Genomic DNA, 18,321 nt, shown 5'->3' with positions numbered 1-18,321 from the left:
GGAAATTTTTGTTTTTGTGCGCATTTCAGAAGGTTTGCAGCGTTTTTTGATTTTTCGAAAAATTTGAAAATTTTTCCTTCTAAATTTGACTTGTCCCATCCCTATCAGGACTAGACTCCCAAGTCTTGAGAAGTCCCAAGTCTTCAGAAGTCCTTGTCCCAAGTGTTGAGAAGTTCTTGTCCCAAGTCTTGAGAAGTCACTTGTCCCAAGTCTTGAGAAGTCACTCGTCCCAAGACTTGTCTGCTTGTTTAGGGCTGTGCCTCACCTGTCTTAGCTGAATTCAATTTTTTCGAAAATTCTTAGTTTTCTTCGCGTTTCACGCCATTTGCAGTCGTTTTTAATTTTTTTAAATTTCGAAAAATTTTGAAAATTCTCAAATTTGAGAAATTTCAATTTTTTCGAAAAATTTCGAAAAATCGAAAAACGTGGCAAATCGTCCAAAAAGCGCACAAAACTAAGAATTTTTGAAAATTTTCAACTTTTAATTTTTTTCCGAATTTTAAGAAAATTTTTGGTTTTGTGTGCATTTCAGAAGGTTTGCAGCGTTTTTTGATTTTTTGAAGAATTTCAAAAAATTTTCCTTCTAAATTTGACCTGTCCCATCCCTATCAGGACTAGACACCCAAGTCTTGAGAAGTCACTTGTCCCAAGTCTTGAGAAGTCCTTGTCCCAAGTCTTGAGAAGTTCTTGTCCCAAGTCTTGAGAAGTCACTTGTCCCGAGTCTTGAGAAGTCCTTGTCCCAAGTCTTGAGAAGTCACTTGTCCCAAGTCTTGAGAAGTCACTCGTCCCAAGTCTTGAGAAGTCACTCGTCCCAAGTCTTGAGAAGTCACTCGTCCCAAGTCTTGAGAAGTTATTGTCCCAAGTCTTGTCTGCTTGTTTAGGGCTGTGCCTCACCTGTCTTAGCTGAATTCAAATTTTTTTCGAAAATTCTTAGTTTTCTTCGCGTTTCACGCCATTTGCAGTCGTTTTTAATTTTTTTAAAATTTCGAAAAATTTTGAAAATTCTCGAAGGGGTACCCCTTTGAGAAATTTCAATTTTTTCGAAAAATTGCGAAAAATCGAAAAACGTGGCAAATCGTCCAAAAAGCGCACAAAAATAAGAATTTTTGAAAATTTTCAACTTTTAATTTTTTTCCGAATTATCCGAAAATTTTTGGTTTTGTGCGCATTTCAGAAGGTTTGCAGCGTTTTTTGATTTTTCGAAAAATTTGAATATTTTTCCTTCTAAATTTGACCTGTCCCATCCCTATCAGGACTAGACTCCCAAGTCTTGAGAAGTCCCAAGTCTTCAGAAGTCCTTGTCCCAAGTGTTGAGAAGTTCTTGTCCCAAGTCTTGAGAAGTCACTTGTCCCAAGTCTTGAGAAGTCACTCGTCCCAAGTCTTGAGAAGTTATTGTCCCAAGACTTGTCTGCTTGTTTAGGGCTGTGCCTCACCTGTCTTAGCTGAATTCAATTTTTTCGAAAATTCTTAGTTCTCTTCGCGTTTCACGCCATTTGCAGTCGTTTTTAATTTTTTTTAAATTTCGAAAAATTTTGAAAATTCTCAAATTTGAGAAATTTCAATTTTTTCGAAAAATTTCGAAAAACGTGGCAAATCGTCCAAAAAGCGCACAAAACTAAGAATTTTTGAAAATTTTCAACTTTTAATTTTTTTCCGAATTTTCCGAAAATTTTTGGTTTTGTGTGCATTTCAGAAGGTTTGCAGCGTTTTTTGATTTTTTGAAGAATTTCAAAAAATTTTCCTTCTAAATTTGACCTGTCCCATCCCTATCAGGACTAGACTCCCAAGTCTTGAGAAGTCACTCGTCCCAAGTCTTGAGAAGTTCTTGTCCCAAGTCTTGAGAAGTCACTTGTCCCAAGTCTTGAGAATTTCTTGTCCCAAGTCTTGAGAAGTCACTTGTCCCAAGTCTTGAGAAGGTCTTGTCCCAAGTCTTGAGATGTCAGTCGTCCCAAGTCTTGAGAAGTCCTTGTCTCAAGTCTTGAGAAGTTCTTGTCCCAATTCTTGAGAAGTCACTTGTCCCAAGTCTTGAGAAGTTCTTGTCCCAAGTCTTGAGAAGCTGACGACAAAACAGCTTGCCATTCCATTATCATCGGACTAGCCCGCAAGGCGCAGGTGTTTGGGAGGTTGCCTACATGTCAGATTTGACTTCTATGAGAACTTGTTATCAGCACGAAGGGAATAACGAGTCACAAACCAAATGTAAATCCAAATTTGAATAGAAATGCTACGTTTACGGAAATATTCTTCGCCAACAACCACTAGGGTCATGAAGTTTGACGTGGATGCTGGAATAAATGTGTGAACTTCTATAAAACATCATTCTGAACTTCGATGTCAAGATTTTGTATTTTAAGTGAGCTGCGGGGCAATAACCCCTGGTATAGGGTGCCACAAAAGACAAGACAAACAGTATGAGCACAAGTGAAATTTATGAATTTAAGATGTGCTGGGAATGTGGGGAAGAACAGAAAGTGAAGAATGCATATAGAATTTTGGTTGGGAAAATATTTAAACGGTGGGGAAACATATCCTAATCACATATAATTAATTACGTTTCAATTTGGAAAATCTCTCGAGTTATAAAAATACAACATGAATATACAATCTGTATAATTACCTCTTTCTGCAGTAATATACAGAAGACTGACGGACAGACAGACAGACAGACATACATAGCGAGACCAACAGAAACACTTCTTCTACTTCGCAAATTAATTTCCATGATTTTTAGTAAATTAAATTAAAATGCGAATGAACCACAAAAGAAGTTTGTCTGCGTTATCAGGGCATCGAGAATTACGAAATGAGAATCTGCTTCCAACCTCAAAGAGAACACGACGCGCCACCATAGGAAACTGTTGGTTAATGAACTGTTTCACCAGATCATGACCGATGTTTCGGATGTTATTACTGCCTCCATCATCAGGGCAATCGCCTCTGAAATATCAGTCAATATCTATCAGACTATATAGTTATCTTCATAAAACTTAAATTGATTATTTATCTCAAGTGCCTAATTCTTATCGTCCATAAAACAGTGCAGCAGCCACTATTCCGTAATGGACCCGATATTGGATCTCACTCAGATGACGTAACATCATTTGTAAACGAGCGAACAAGATGATTGGTTGTTCTGTTGAACATCCTACATTGCTGTAATTGGGAAGCAAATAATTTCGACATCCATGGCATTATTTAAATGCTATGGGGCATATTTCAGGGTAAATGAAGAACCAAACCCATGGGTAAAAGTCGATCCAGTGGGGTAAGTGAGGGCGTGACGGCTGATAAGATTTTTCAAGGTCATTCTAATATTTCGAAACAGAACTCGCGTATCACAAAATAATGTTTCTCATAACAGATTACGAGCATAATTAAATAAAATATTGGGCTATTTTGTATCGTGTCACTAAAAACAGGTAAAAACTGCTTCTAGAACATGAAAACTAAAACGAGTTCTATAGTTATATAAATAAAAGGATACAAAAATTATTAAATCAAAACAATGTTAACTCAGAATCACATTATCAAACCAATTTTGTCACAGAGGTAAAACCTCATTTGTCCAAACCATAAACCAACATGAAGATGGCCGTCTTTTTGGCTGCTACGCCGTGTATTGTGGCAGACACTGGCCGACGTTTCAGATGCGACTGCCTTGAAACAGCTCCGAAATTTCGGTAAACCATCAGAACCTGAAATATCAACAAATAACAACAACAAGAAATTTTGTAGTTAGCTAAACTATATATGTCCTTCGCCCCGAGTTCTTCTTAAAATAATCTGTACTGAAATCATTAAATTACTCCATCGTTCAATATACTAAAACTAGACACCACGTTTCAGTAGCTGGATCTGCTCACATCTTCAGGTAAAAATACATATTTTCTTGGGTCGGGCAGAGGAGCCTAATTTCACTCCCTGGTCCAGGAATTGTAATGACATAATATTCGTTAATCGACCTTAGTACTTCTTAAAACGTAAGCGATTAAAAAATATATCAATTTCAGCTGCTAGTGTTCCATGACATGAGAAGAACCAAAATACTGTAAATCAATCCCAGAAAAAAAATTGTCTGTGGACATCTCTTTGAAGTGTCGATCGATATAGAAGTATTACATATCCCTGAAAGTTAAAGTTATGGTCGGTAAAATCCCGTCCTATTTGGAGTCTTTGAACAATTCCCCTTTCATCAGTGCAAGAAATTCCCTGTCTCATAGAAATCGAATGCTCAAAAATATCACGACAAAAGTTCACACCAGATCAAACCTAATATCATTGAAGTCTCCTTAACCTTATAATCAAAAATATAATTTAAGAATTCAGTCCGTACCGCGAAGAAAACACAACACTTGACCATTCCAAAGGCCAACTGGTTAACGATGTTCAAAGAAATAATTGCTGTTAACGGAGAGATTCATACAAAAACCCATAAATACAAGATCCAACTTTGCTGATTGTTAAAACAAATTACTTACCAGTCTTCAAGGTCAACATTCATGTCAAACATCACAACAAACACAATCTTGGCATCTAATTTTCCCAACAAACTTCTGTATTCCTTAAAAGTAAAAAGTTAGTTTAATAAACAAACTTAAAAATATAAATTATACCAGGGCAAATTACATTTTTCATGTAATTCCATTACGCAAACCTTCATTACAATGTATGAAGATCCTAATTACGTAATTTAATCTTCACAAGAATTTGTCAATTTAACATATAAATAAATATTTTACTCTGGTAATATTTACTATATATTTCCCGATCAGAATCCCTCTTGAGTAGCTAAGAGTCGCTCAGCTGGTGAAACCCCCCCCCCCCGTCTTTTACATAAACCCGAACGTCCATTACCATGTTCTCAGGAAACCACCACTGGATACTACACTGAGCTAATTTAAATCTTCTGAAATTTTTAACGACATAATCATAGTACTACGTGGGTGAATCATAATTTGCATGAAAATGTAATAATGCCAAGTTATTTGTGAACTGCAGCCCCCTTACGTAAAACGTTCTCCTTAAAATTCAACTGCCAATAAAAAAAAGAATAAGATCGAATACATTTCAGTCTATGTTCCCTTAACTTACAAAGATTACAGCACGTCCAGGATGAAATTTTAAAGAGACAGCTTTATTGTACACTAAATAACCAGCGCAGTCGATTAAACTTAGTTAAATATACAATCAATCAACGACAGTCGTTCCAAACAGGTAGCAATGATAGTACCTTTTTAAAAAAACAGGGTACGACAACTTGGAAATAAATCATTCATAAATAACCTTATCCATAATGCAGTTGATAAAGCGTCGCTAAAAAACGAAAATCAATAAACGAGTCAAGAATATTTAACTAAAATCACGCTCACAGCCACACGCCACTGGAGCGGCCGAACGCCACTGCACTATTAAGGTTCTAGGTTAGCTGGTAAAACAGCTTCCTTCGAAAATTTGATTTATGATATCTCTTATCAAGACGATGCCTTGTGATCAATATGTGAAGCAAAATTGTGGAAAACAGTTAGTAGGCGAGGATTAGTCTAATGAAACAGCTGCTACTACTATCGACTGTGAAAAAATGCTAATTACTAATTACACAACTCATCCTTAAAACTTCATGTCACGTTCATAAAAAGCAAATGCTAGATTCATTCACAAATAATTTACAATTTAAAGAATAAAACAAAGTCTAACTAACCAACAATTCTGCTTCCTTCAAAGGACTTGGGTTCAATTCTCGACAAAATCTGGCATCCTTTTCTCGTCATCACAGCTTTCAGAACAGCCCTGAAACCGCATGGAGCCATACCCACCATACGTCTTCATATCGCGATATATACTGACAAAACAGCTTTTGTTTTTCATCTGTTGCATATGAAGTTGTCCGGGGAGACCGTATGTCACTTCGTCGAGATTATTTTCCAATTCAGAGGAGAAACAGCTTTAATATTCAGCCCCAAACCTATTTTTCACAAATTTCATACACGTGCTCCTGAAACCTATAAATATTCGATTGCACAAAACGTTATCCTTACAATTCTACATACATAATCAAATAACAATCACACATAACTTACAAGAATTCCAGATAAAGTTCTAGCTATCTTCAATGCTTTCTTGTAAACGTGACTATTTCTATGTTCCTGCAATCCACACTGAACAATATCTGTATGTTGGTACTCTTGTAAATCTAAGCCACATGAATGTATAAACTTGTAGAACCGATGCGAGATGTTCATCCTCGAAAGATAACATCTTTTTATCTATTAAACTTGTTACCAGTTTTTCCCAGCTACCAAATATGACACTACGTCTCATTCAGTTCTTTGATTGGTAACTTAAAATACAAATGAAAAGGGAAACTGACATGCTTTAATTATCCAAGTTCCTCCAATAGTAATACAAGAGCCGAGAGGGTTTACGATGATCCGAGCTGTGCAATAAACAATCATACTGTCGTCTATACAGGGATTTTAATGCTGTTATTATAATCATCACTTTCCAATTTACATTTATTAAAACATCAAATTAAATACAATCGCAGTGCCAACTGTAAATGATGATAGGCTGAGACATCAGGATGAGGTGTGTTGCTTTCCTATTTCCATTAAGGAGTGTGACAACTTAATATATTTCACTAAAATAATTAACACTTAAAGTAATCATGATATGCTTCCATGATAAGAGAAATAATTCAATAAAAATAGCCAAGTGGCTGAGGTAGAGAAATGGTGCTTCGCAGCGGCAAAGATAAGCATGACAGAATGGCTTCAGGTGGCAATAAGAAAACTATACAGACTTTTAGACTTAAATCATTGAAGATTTTGTATCTACAAATGATCCAGTGATCAGGTATTTGGATAAGGAACAGACATCTAAAATCAAGTACACAACTGAAATAATAATAATAATATCAACTGCTTACATGGATATGAAATACATTTTAGTGCAAAACAAATTATGTCCCTTCAATTTATATTTCACAGAATTTATTACAAACTTTTCTTAACTTACTGCAAGCAGGCAACAATTTTTTTAATAGTGGCCAGGCTCATCACTGTGTAATATCAGTCGGACTACATTTTTCAGTCCCAAACTTTAGGGACAAACATAAGCAACCTTAGATTACCCACAAATGCTCAGGTAGAATAGAAGAAATTTAATGAACAAATTAAAGTTATTGTTCTCTGGCCAGAATACATTTGTAATTAATTACTTTTATGGAAATATTATCTAAAATTATACTGCTTCAACTGATTTAATTACTGATTGCTGAATAAGTTATGAAAATAATTATCAATAGTAAAAAGAAAAATTGGAGAAAAAGCATGAAAGTCCATGTTTAAATACGCAACTTCTATTTTTGTATTATTATCATTCTTATGTCCCACTACACACCATGTAGGCACTTGGTGTTAACCTCGACACTAGATAGGGGCAGGTAGTCAGCCCTCAGGAAAAGACAGGAGGAGGAAAAACCCTTTGTCTATGTTGGGGACCAAACCCCCGGCTGTCAAGTCTATAATCACTCACTATACTGACTCAGCTACCCCAGATCCCCTTTCTATCAATGAAGATTATTAATTATAAAAAAGTCTGTAGTGTATCATCCCAGTGAATTATGTTGATTCTGTGTGTGAAAGTGATGGGTAGGAATAAACAACGTCACAGGTAAGGGAACTAAAAAAATGTAGGTACCATAATTTCTTCCTAGCGAGTCTCATTTTACATATGATGGAAGAACAGACACTGAGGGGAGGGGGTACAGTTACTCAAGAATAGTTGTCTCTGGTGTTTTTCACTCTATACATGTGGCAACATTTTCATGCTATCATGAAGAGTAACAAGTTTCCTATGCTCATAACCGGAACGCCTGCAAGTTTCACACAATTAACCAAAGGGGAGTGATGATGCCATTTGTGTAGGCATTGGAAAATGTGCCTGGAATTATAGGGTAGCATGCAGAATTTAAATCCAGTTATATTTTTTTCCTTAAAATCCATCTGCTACGTGTGGAGCTGAATCCTACCTTCAATGTGTCTATTCCTCATATTCACGGCTATTCAGTTCGAACAGCGATTCAAATTCAGAGATTTAAGAATACGCATGTAAAAGTGCCAGTGTAATTACAAACCTTCTTTTTCTTCATCGGACAGCTCACGTTTTAGGTAGTATAAAAGTAAGTCATGGATCCCATACACATAACTATTCAACAAGTCATTCCACTTGGACACTGCAAGCGATTTCTTAATAAACTCACTCGTCATATTTATTTCGTGACCAAAGAGTTCCCAGCACCTGCAATAATTAAATTTATAAAATGAACAAACATAATTAAATCCACATTTACGGATCACTAATTTGTGTCTGTAAGTGTATACTGTATTCAAATCAACCAAAATTCAAATTGATTTAATTATTATAATGCAATTTAAATTGTAGTTAATAAATAAACTACAATACTGTAACAAGAGGCAGCAGCAATTATTCATATATATTTTAACTCTTAATGACAAGAAATGCAGTAGAACATAGTAAGAAAATCTTATGATCTGTCACACCTGATATACTTAAATATAAAACAGCTTTAAATCAAGTTCAAAATTCAGTCCTGCAAGCAAAGTCTGAAAATTACATGTTAATGACAATAAACAAAATGTATATAAATTAAAGAATAATGACTTAACCTCAATTTTGATATTCACATCCTCAACAAAGAGAGCAAAGTCCTGATATAGTAGCATTTCATTTCATCTGGCAAGTTCTCTATACAAAGTCCAATTGCACCTGCTATGCCATTCTCTTGAGAAATACTACTTTCATTTAAATTTCTGGAACATGAAAATTTGAAATTGTCCCATACATGGGCACCTCTAGTGACAGGATACATATTCAAATGTCTGCTAAATACTACATATCTGTTCCTTCATTTCAGTAAATGCTGATGACAACTGTGAAATTCTAGTCACATTTCTTGGAATACCCCCAAAAGAAGTATAACAGGGTAAGCCTGAGAGACTTCAGAGACCAAGGACTAGTCCTGCTTGCCTAACCCACCCTTCTGGAGTAACAAAGGAACTGACGCCAATGGCACATGGCAGAAGGGTAGAGATCTGACTTGTTGAAACCTCATTCCCTGCAGAATGTCCTGAAGAAGCTGTTGCCACAACCAGATAATAGTAATATAATTTGCTTCAACAAAGAACAGATAACCTTCCTTAATCTGCTTTGAGTACAACTCCTTAATCCTTAGTAGAGTTATTTAGATGGTGAATCCTTTCAAATTTCATTCTGTATCATCTTCAAACAACTACCAGAAATAACACATCATATTTTCTTGTGGAGTAACGTTCTGTAACTTCGATATAATTGTCAATGGTGAAACAAATGAAATATATTGTAACAAATGTATACTTTCACTGGTCTTATTAAAAGAAAAATGGTTTTCAGAGCATGTCATACAGTATTTATAAGGAACATATTCAATTCATAGCATAAAAATGTAAACAAACTGATATTAAAGTAATAATTAGATATGTGCACAGGTCCAATTTGTTTTAACTCAAACCCAAATACTTAAGTAAGATGACAAACTTAAAATTCGTCAATCAAAATAAGAATCAGGCTTGTTTCGTATAACAGGTGTAACACGCACATTACTTTGTGATTATAAAACATATAAGCAAGTGTGACAATTATGATGCTGAAGAGCTCTGTTGACATATAAGATATACAATTTGTGGAAGTAAGGAGAACCTAAGATACTCAGGATAATAATGCAGCTGTTAATATGAAAACAATTTTTTTTGTTGCGAAGTGTTTGGAAAGAAAATCACCCATCTACAATATTTATTTTTTCATAATTACAAAACCAAAACTAATGCAACGTGCATTTGTTTTGAACTCACCTTCAATTAAGTGCATTTTTTCCTCTTCTGTGGCCCTTTCCTCAGAAAGGAGCACTTCCTCTGAAACACAGACCACAATCTTGCATTTTGGAAAACAAAAAGAATTTTCAAAGTAGAAATTAAGATGAGATTGACCGACGTTATTGCCATGACAGTAAATTTCTCTCCAGAGATATCACAACACAACCTATGCCACCATAAATGAGAAACATTTTGATTTACTTTCTTATTTATAGTAAATCTTTCAACTGATTTTTCCTAGCCCTGGTATTAGATCTGAAGATAACAAATTTGCCTCCTGTATGTACGTTAAATGAATTATTTGAAATAAGAGCACTAAGATGTGCAGAGGTGAGATGTACAATAGTTTTACTGGTTATTAATATCTGTTACATGACGTGTATATATGAAATTGTTTTCTTATTGTCATTCAGATTGTTCCATCAGTGGAAGTAAATTTAGAAATCCTTCAGGCATTTCTGTTGCTCAAAGAAACGAACAGAGTCGAACAACAAGGGAATCACTAAATTGGGTAGGAGAAATAACAGACCTGCATATTTTATTGTTTTCTTTTGATGCCAGAATGATAAATGAGAGACAAAATGACACAAGATTATGTTATAGACAGTGCAGGAGCATTTTCACAGTCAGTGTAAATGAAAAATATGTAAGATGTGGTTTTATTCTGCTCTTTTATTCCATTCCATTAAAAGCATGACAAAGTTTAAATATTTGGGAGCAACAATAATAAATCGAAATGATACTCATGAGGAAATGCTTGACAATTTTCAGTTCGAAATATTTTGACTTCCCGTCTGATTTCTGAGAAACTAAAGATCAATATGTACAAAACAATAATTTTGCCTCTTGCTTTGTACGGGTGCAAAACATGGTCTCTCTCTCTCTGAGGGAGGAACATAGATTGCAGGTGTCTGAGAAATTGTAATTATGAAACTAATATAGTGCAAGTCATTTTTGAAAGAAGTCCTATTCTTTTACTTGTGGGACCATATCCATCAAACATTTGCTCCATGGCAGTTCACATTTTACGGTAATGTTTCATGCAGTAATCAAAACCCAGAAACTATTGCCCCCACCAAAGCATTCAATCATGTGAACACTGTGACAAAGAGTGAGAAATGCTTCTTATGCACAACTATGTGAATGTAACACAAACAGCTTTCCTTTAGTTTTATTTTTGGCGATTCTGTTAAATACCTCGTCCATCTACCGGTATCTCTGCATCATTATGTTGTTTCTACATTGTTCATAGATGGCAGGATGAGCACTTCGCAATTGATATACGATCTGTTGTTGGTAATCCGTCTTCTATCGTCAATCATTGACCGGTGTTTGCTATAATCTGCAAAGAAGTTTTAGACGAGAGCGCCTGGCATAAATGTACGTAAGGTAAGTAATTTGTGTTTAGATGCCCTCCTCAATTGGCCTGATTCTTTTAACCTTCCTTGTTTTAGTTCATATGTGCTACAATTAATTGCTTTAAGTAAGGTTATTATAGGTTATAATTTAATTTGAATTTCTACTGCAATTTCTTGTTCATCTGATAAAGATAATTTGGCGAAGTTTGTTTGTTACTGATCGATACGTTTCTTCGGTGCATGTGGATGCCCTCTCCAATTAAACTCTGATTAATCAGAGCCAATTTATAGCAGTTATGTTGGTGCAACTTGGAATCAGAAGACTCAAAATACAAATTGCAGTATTTAACAGTGCTTTAAAAATTTTCACGTTTTTATCTGTGACGATACAAAGGGGAATTCAACCCAACATTCCTGTCCTCAGATTACATTTCAAAGTATCTGTGATAATTATGAAACATGTTCAAATTTTTAAAAACTGGGCTGGCATTTTAAAGCTTTGCTTGTGTCTGTAGAAACTTCTTTTTACTAAATGCTGCTTTATGATGAAGCAAAGGAAATACTCTTAAATCTCCCTTGAGTAAAAATTATGTCTGATAATTACATCTATAACTATAAATAAAAATCATTATACTATATCTGGGTTCAAAATAATCTGTTTAAAAAATATACTGGAAACATATTTGTGCTGAGTCAACTTCATAGCGTTTTGAAAGTCAGCTATATATTACAAATTATATTAAAACATAGTGAAACTATTATAATATGTGTGGTAAACTTATTTAAGTACGCACCTTAAATTCTGAATAAATCAAATGGGGGTGTACATACTCGTATTAATATTGTTTATACTTTTTCAGGTATCTTTTAAATTTATCTTAATATTTAATCTTACATGGTGGTGGCCTGCGTACAATTGCATCAGAAGATGAGATAGTAATCGAGTCTTCTGTTGTTTCAACACGTCGTGGTACTAACTTCGTCTAGCATTAAGCAGCTCAAATTATTGCTATGAATGAAATAAAGTGAGATGGGGCGCAAACCACGTCTCACTATAAAAATTAGCGAGTCACAAAACGTTAAAAAGAACTCAATGAGGATATGGAACAGCACTAATGTGTCTGTTCTTATCTGCACTTTTCATCACAAGAAAGGAAACTGCTCTGAGTTGAGATTTTATGTTCTCATAATACGTACATGAGTTTGCTACCTTCATCATCAGTGTAATAAGTATGTCATCACCCTGATAATGAAGGCAGCATGCTCCTCTGAAACACTGGTCAATATCTACCAGTCTACACATTCGCAACATCTCCAAAGACGGTCAGCCATCTTCTTGCTCTGAATTATTATGGTACTTGAATTAATGTCCCCCCTCGCTTCTCTATGAATTTCAACAAACACACTAAGTGTCCTGGATAATTATGTCCATAATAATATAGATCTGCTCGTGCTCTGTATCACAATTTTCTGTTTTCATACCGTGCAACGCTTAAGTTGTCCTTCAATCCCTTCTGGATCATCAGAAGCAAGTTCTAACAGGCAAGTTGCCTCCTCCACGACTCTCAGTTCTTTCAAAGCCCTTGCAAGCCGGGGCTCTAAGTTCGATGGGGATCGGAATCTCTGGAACTCGAGCTGGACTTCTGCAAAACATAATAATGCATGCCATTATAACAACCTATCAGGGTTCTCAAATTTGTAAACATGGTTATCCTCTCCTCGTGCAGAGAAGTGGCAAAATCTCTTAGGAGCTCTGGTGAAGGGTCTGGCTAAAACAGGTATCTCGAACCTGACCATCAAGAAGAATAATCAGGCTGGCTTGCATTATAAGAGGGGCAGAAAGAGGAAAGGTTTCCTCAAGAAGGTTGACTGAAAAACTCTGTTGCTGACTCAGCCTGGGACCAATGATGGGGGCTCTGCTGTTCAAGTCAGTAAATTGCAGAGGGAAGCCGGAGATATCCAGCTGTCAGCAGCCATGGATCCACCAGCTATGCTCAGGTATGGTGGTCATCAGGACATGGGCGTCACTGTGGAAGTTCAAGGTCAACGGTGTAGAGTGCGGAGATAGAAACTGATGTGTTTCCTGAAGAGAAAGGCATGACACCTACCTATCTTGAGCAGCAGCAGCTAAGGAATGGCTCTGAGGCGTAATTTCACGGATAAATCACTGGGAGAGAGTCAGACTGAGAGTTGTGAAGACTGGATCAATTCCAGAACTCAGAAAAATTTGTGGCATGGATCCCTGGGAAACCAGTGCAGATGGCTACCATGTTTATGAGATTACAACAGCAGAATTCAAGTCTGAGGATTAGGCATATGGTGAGTCTGCAGCCACAGACAAATTCCCCAAAAGGGGGTCCACTCACCTAGCTTTGAGAGTGTACGATGATGGTATTTATGCTGTTCAGACCTGACCTGACCTGACTCAACACCAATCCCAGTGAAGAACAGAGCCAATGGCAAGGGTGTTCTGCATACTTGCTCTGTGACTCAATCAAACTGCTGCTGTCTATGTTGGCAGACATAATTAACTACTGTAGGGAAAGGCAAATGGACTTATTCTAGGATGTAATGGTAAATCACAACAAGTAACATAGAGAAGTTTGGTCACCAATCCTAGAGCACTACTGGAATACCCAGAATCCAAAAATTTACAAATATTAAATCAAGGAGAAAGGTTCACCTTCCTCAGCAATAGAATGCAAGAAATAATAGATTTTAATCCATGTTCTAGGAAACTGCTGAGTGAGATAAATGGATGTTGTCTCAGAACCATCTTTATCATGTCATATGCATATCATCTTTAATCTCAAGGGAGAGCACAACTACAGAAATTCACAGACCACCTGATGGGCCTCCTATTGGGAGGAACTACAGTCGGTTTCTTGGTCACTCTGGTATTCTGGAGGGTACTGCAATAGCTGTGGAGTTTCTTCAGGAAGCCATTCTCTCTTCATATGAAAATAACCATCCCTTATCAGACCACCAAAAGGCAAGACAAAGGTTTCCTGTTGCAGAGGTCTATTTGGCACTAAAAACAAAAGATCTTCTGTTGTGGTATCAATGACACTCCACAAAATGCTCACTAAGCAACGCAGAGACACGTATGGACCTTCTTTGCTTCCTTCCAGTGAAATGCTGGAGACTGATTTCCCTGTCTCTGAAGTGTTAAATGAGGAAAAGACTGCATGGTAATAACATTCCACATGCACAATAAAAGTAAAGCCATCCCATTATGCGCCATGTAGGTCACTTGGGGGGGAGAGGAGGTATAGCTCCTAATTCTTGACCTCAGCACTAGATGAGGGTGAGTGGTCAGCATCACGACCCAGTCACACCACACTCCGAGGAAGGGACCCCAGTACCCATTGGATACGAGTCTGGATGCAGAGGCTAGAGGACAAAATTTCAGTTGTCCAGCCCGTAACTAGTCACAGCTCATTCCATATGAACAATGACAAAGAAAAAGCTATTTAAGGCAATGCCAATTGTGATCTTCTGGGTTGTGATCCCATACAGCAAGTTCTTACCAACATTTTGGAAATGTTCATATAGTCTCCATGATCAGGGTTGATACAAAACTAGTTGTTTGACTCTGCATAGTGTTGCCTAACTGTAGAGGTTAACAATATCAACTTTCAGGTTATATTTAAGACAAGATGCAGCATACCAATTTACTATTAATCTGAATCAAAGCACTGCTCTGAGATATATTAAGTAATTTCTTAGTAGGATTTGAGGTTCTAATGGCAGTGTGAACGAAGATAGTTATCTTCTGGGTTGTAGCACTGTGTAATCAGGTAGACATTTACCAACGTTTCAGAGGTCATACTCCATTCACGGTCCAGCTCCTATAAACAGCACCACTCACCCAACTGGCACATTCATCGCCCTGATGACGGAGGCAGTATGACCTCTGAAACGTTGGTTAACATCGACCAGACTACACAGCGTAACAACCCAGAAGACAGAAATCTTCAGACTCATCGCCCTGATGATGGAGGCAGTATGACCTCTGAAACGTTGGTTAACATCGACCAGACTACACAGTGCAACAACCCAGAAGACAGAAATCTTCAGACTCATCGCCCTGATGACGGAGGCAGTATGACCTCTGAAACATTGGTTAACATCGACCAGACTACACAGCGTAACAACCCAGAAGACAGAAATCTTCATACTCATCGCCCTGATGATGGAGGCAGTATGACCTCTGAAACGTTGGTTAACATCGACCAGACTACACAGCGCAACAACCCAGAAGACATAAATCTTCATACTCATCGCCCTGATGACGGAGGCAGTATGACCTCTGAAACGTTGGTTAACATCGACCAGACTACACAGCGCAACAACCCAGAAGACAGAAATCTTCAGACTCATCGCCCTGATGATGGAGGCAGTATGACCTCTGAAACGTTGGTTAACATCGACCAGACTACACAGCGCAACAACCCAGAAGACAGAAATGTTCATACTCATCGCCCTGATGATGGAGGCAGTATGACCTCTGAAACGTTGGTTAACATCGACCAGACTACACAGCGCAACAACCCAGAAGACATAAATCTTCATACTCATCGCCCTGATGACGGAGGCAGTATGACCTCTGAAACGTTGGTTAACATCGACCAGACTACACAGCGCAACAACCCAGAAGACATAAATCTTCATACTCATCGCCCTGATGATGGAGGCAGTATGACCTCTGAAACGTTGGTTAACATCGACCAGACTACACAGCGCAACAACCCAGAAGACAGAAATCTTCAGACTCATCGCCCTGATGACGGAGGCAGTATGACCTCTGAAACGTTGGTTAACATCGACCAGACTACACAGCGTAACAACCCAGAAGACAGAAATCTTCATACTCACCGCCCTGATGATGGAGGCAGTATGACCTCTGAAACGTTGGTTAACATCGACCAGACTACTGAGCGCAACAACCCAGAAGACAGAAATCTTCAAGATACAAGCTCCTTCTTCTTCACTGTGTATTATTACCCCTGCATAGATCATCCATCCTGTAAATAAAAATAATATATTATGATATTAAAAGGAAACACTGTCTTATAGTTAAGCAGTGTTATTCTACTGACGAAATAAGCAACAGAAACATGTGAACTATCTATTTGTTAGCTAAACAACCAAATCATGCACACAGCAAGCTAATAAATGGAAGTGCTGGCACACAATATAAAAAAACAGACTAGAATTGTATTCTCGTGAGCCTACTGACATGGCAACACTTTTAATGCTGCAGAAGTTAACTATTAATCTGTATTTCATGATAACAGGTACACAAACTTAGTCGGTAAACAACGAACTTTTAAAACTCTTAAAATGGCATTGCAGGGGCTGGAAAAGATTTACCACTCACAGAATAGCAAGTATAATTTATGCAATATAAAGCATTAATGTGCACACATGCAGGCACACGTATGCGCACACACAACATCCTATCCAACTTCAAACTTTTCACCAAATGTAACAGCAAAAAAGATTAAATATTCCAAGAACCCTCCAACCCAACCAGACACTGAAGATGAACGTGGTTGATACAGAGAAGAGGCTTAGTATTCTATCTTGCTCTTAGTTTATTTAGTACCTGTGTATTGTAACATCCCCATGGGACTGAATGGCGGATACGCGTTGTGCGGTGAGGAAGATAAACTGGAAGTCTGTCTTCTGTCGGGGATGGTTCGATGATCCTTTGATGATTCATCATATCCTGAAATATAAAATATTTAACTAAAGAAGCAACAAAAACCTTAAAACAAGGACTTACAAAATCACCTATGAAATGCCAATGTAAGGATAACATTTATACAAAGCCTACTCTGCTTCCTATAAATCATGTGGCCTATTTATTCGTTCTACGTGTCGTCTGGTGACGGCGTAGCTTACAGTTCTCATACAATTTACTCTGAATACCATGCATGGCACAGGTCATATTTGAGGATTATGTCTACGATACCTCAGTCTTTGTGGAAATCACTATATTAAAATTAAAATTAAAATATGGTGTATACAGTCACACGCTAAAGTTAGAAATGTATTCCGACTATGAATTTGTGACTCATGAATTCAGAGTGAAAAGCAAACTAGAAGGGATTTATGTACAATGATTCTGTCAAAATAAATACATTAACATCATCACACAATTCTGTTGACCATACACATTTGAAAATATGCAAAATACTGGGCAAATAAATTGTAAAATATGGTACAAAAATCGATAAGGTGTAACATATACAGAAGAAGAATGCAGACCAGATACAGCGCAGAATTGAAACAAACAAGGCAGAGTTACAAGGGAACCAGGGAGATGCTGGCAAGGTGATGAGGCTGATAAAGGCATTAAGATACTTAATCCATGAAGACGAGAAGGTATAAATGAATGAGAAACTGAAAGCCACAAACAATCATTCAAGGCAGAATTGGCACAATGCCTGTACCAAGTACCACAAACTAATTTCTAGGTAACAGGAAACAAGAACAAAAGGATTTGCCAAGTCCTATTTCTCACTGTATTGTACTCTTTGCTGCTCTTACCGCAGAGAAATAAAATCCATCCAAGATATAGAAAGGTGGCTTAATAGCTTCCCAAAGGGCCATGATTAAACAAACAATGGCATATGAACAATCTCCTGTAGGCATGATGTCTTCTACATGAGGGTCATTCATAGACGACACTTTCACTTCCAATGTCTGTTTTTGGTGATCAATCTTAATTTCACCCTGCAATCAACATTTGCCAAAATCAAGTCTCTGAGGAGACACAAACACATTACATATTAAAAACATAGTTAACAGAACACATAAGAGGCCACAAACATCAAACATCTGATTCAGCTTTCACTGTCAAACCCCAAACACTTTTGCCTACATACGATTTAATTTACTTCTATTAATTTTTCACTTAAAATTAAATATCATCCCACCAAACGTCTGACAATACGTTGGATTTGAGAGAGACTACTTGTCCATAAAACAGAAAAGTTGAGAACTACTGTTTTAGAGAAATGTTC

General features: G+C 37.0%; 1 protein-coding gene across 11 annotated transcripts in view; it reads right to left on the bottom strand.

Annotated features, from left to right (window-relative positions):
- Positions 1–2,327: 2,327 nt before the first annotated feature.
- LOC147871006 (structural maintenance of chromosomes protein 6-like) overlaps positions 2,328–18,321 on the bottom strand; it is a 32,197-nt gene continuing 16,203 nt past the window's right edge. For 2 of the 11 annotated variants that reach the window (XR_015532934.1, XR_015532927.1), the window contains exons 8-12: positions 17,846–18,031; positions 16,899–17,021; positions 11,127–12,930; positions 9,909–9,968; positions 6,455–8,298 (exon numbers count right to left, since the gene is read on the bottom strand). Coding sequence is in view for 1 of the 11 variants with exons in the window: in XM_087341478.1 (XP_087197604.1) it covers positions 12,886–12,930; positions 16,899–17,021; positions 17,846–18,031 (354 nt within the window). In the remaining 10 variants the exon portion in view is untranslated. Of the gene's footprint in view, positions 3,696–6,454; positions 8,299–9,908; positions 9,969–10,581; positions 12,931–16,165; positions 16,315–16,898; positions 17,022–17,845; positions 18,032–18,321 lie in introns of those variants that run through there. The other 9 variants (XR_015532929.1, XR_015532930.1, XR_015532928.1 and 6 more) reach the window with 9 other exon arrangements.

Source organism: Zootermopsis nevadensis, unplaced genomic scaffold (assembly GCF_977971745.1).
Source record: "Zootermopsis nevadensis isolate Lab colony 2312 unplaced genomic scaffold, Znev_1.0 Znev_ptg000076l, whole genome shotgun sequence".
In the NCBI taxonomy this organism is placed as follows: Eukaryota; Metazoa; Arthropoda; class Insecta; order Blattodea; family Termopsidae; genus Zootermopsis; species Zootermopsis nevadensis.
Note: the sequence above shows the minus strand (reverse complement) of the source record. Positions and strands in the feature narration are given on the sequence as shown.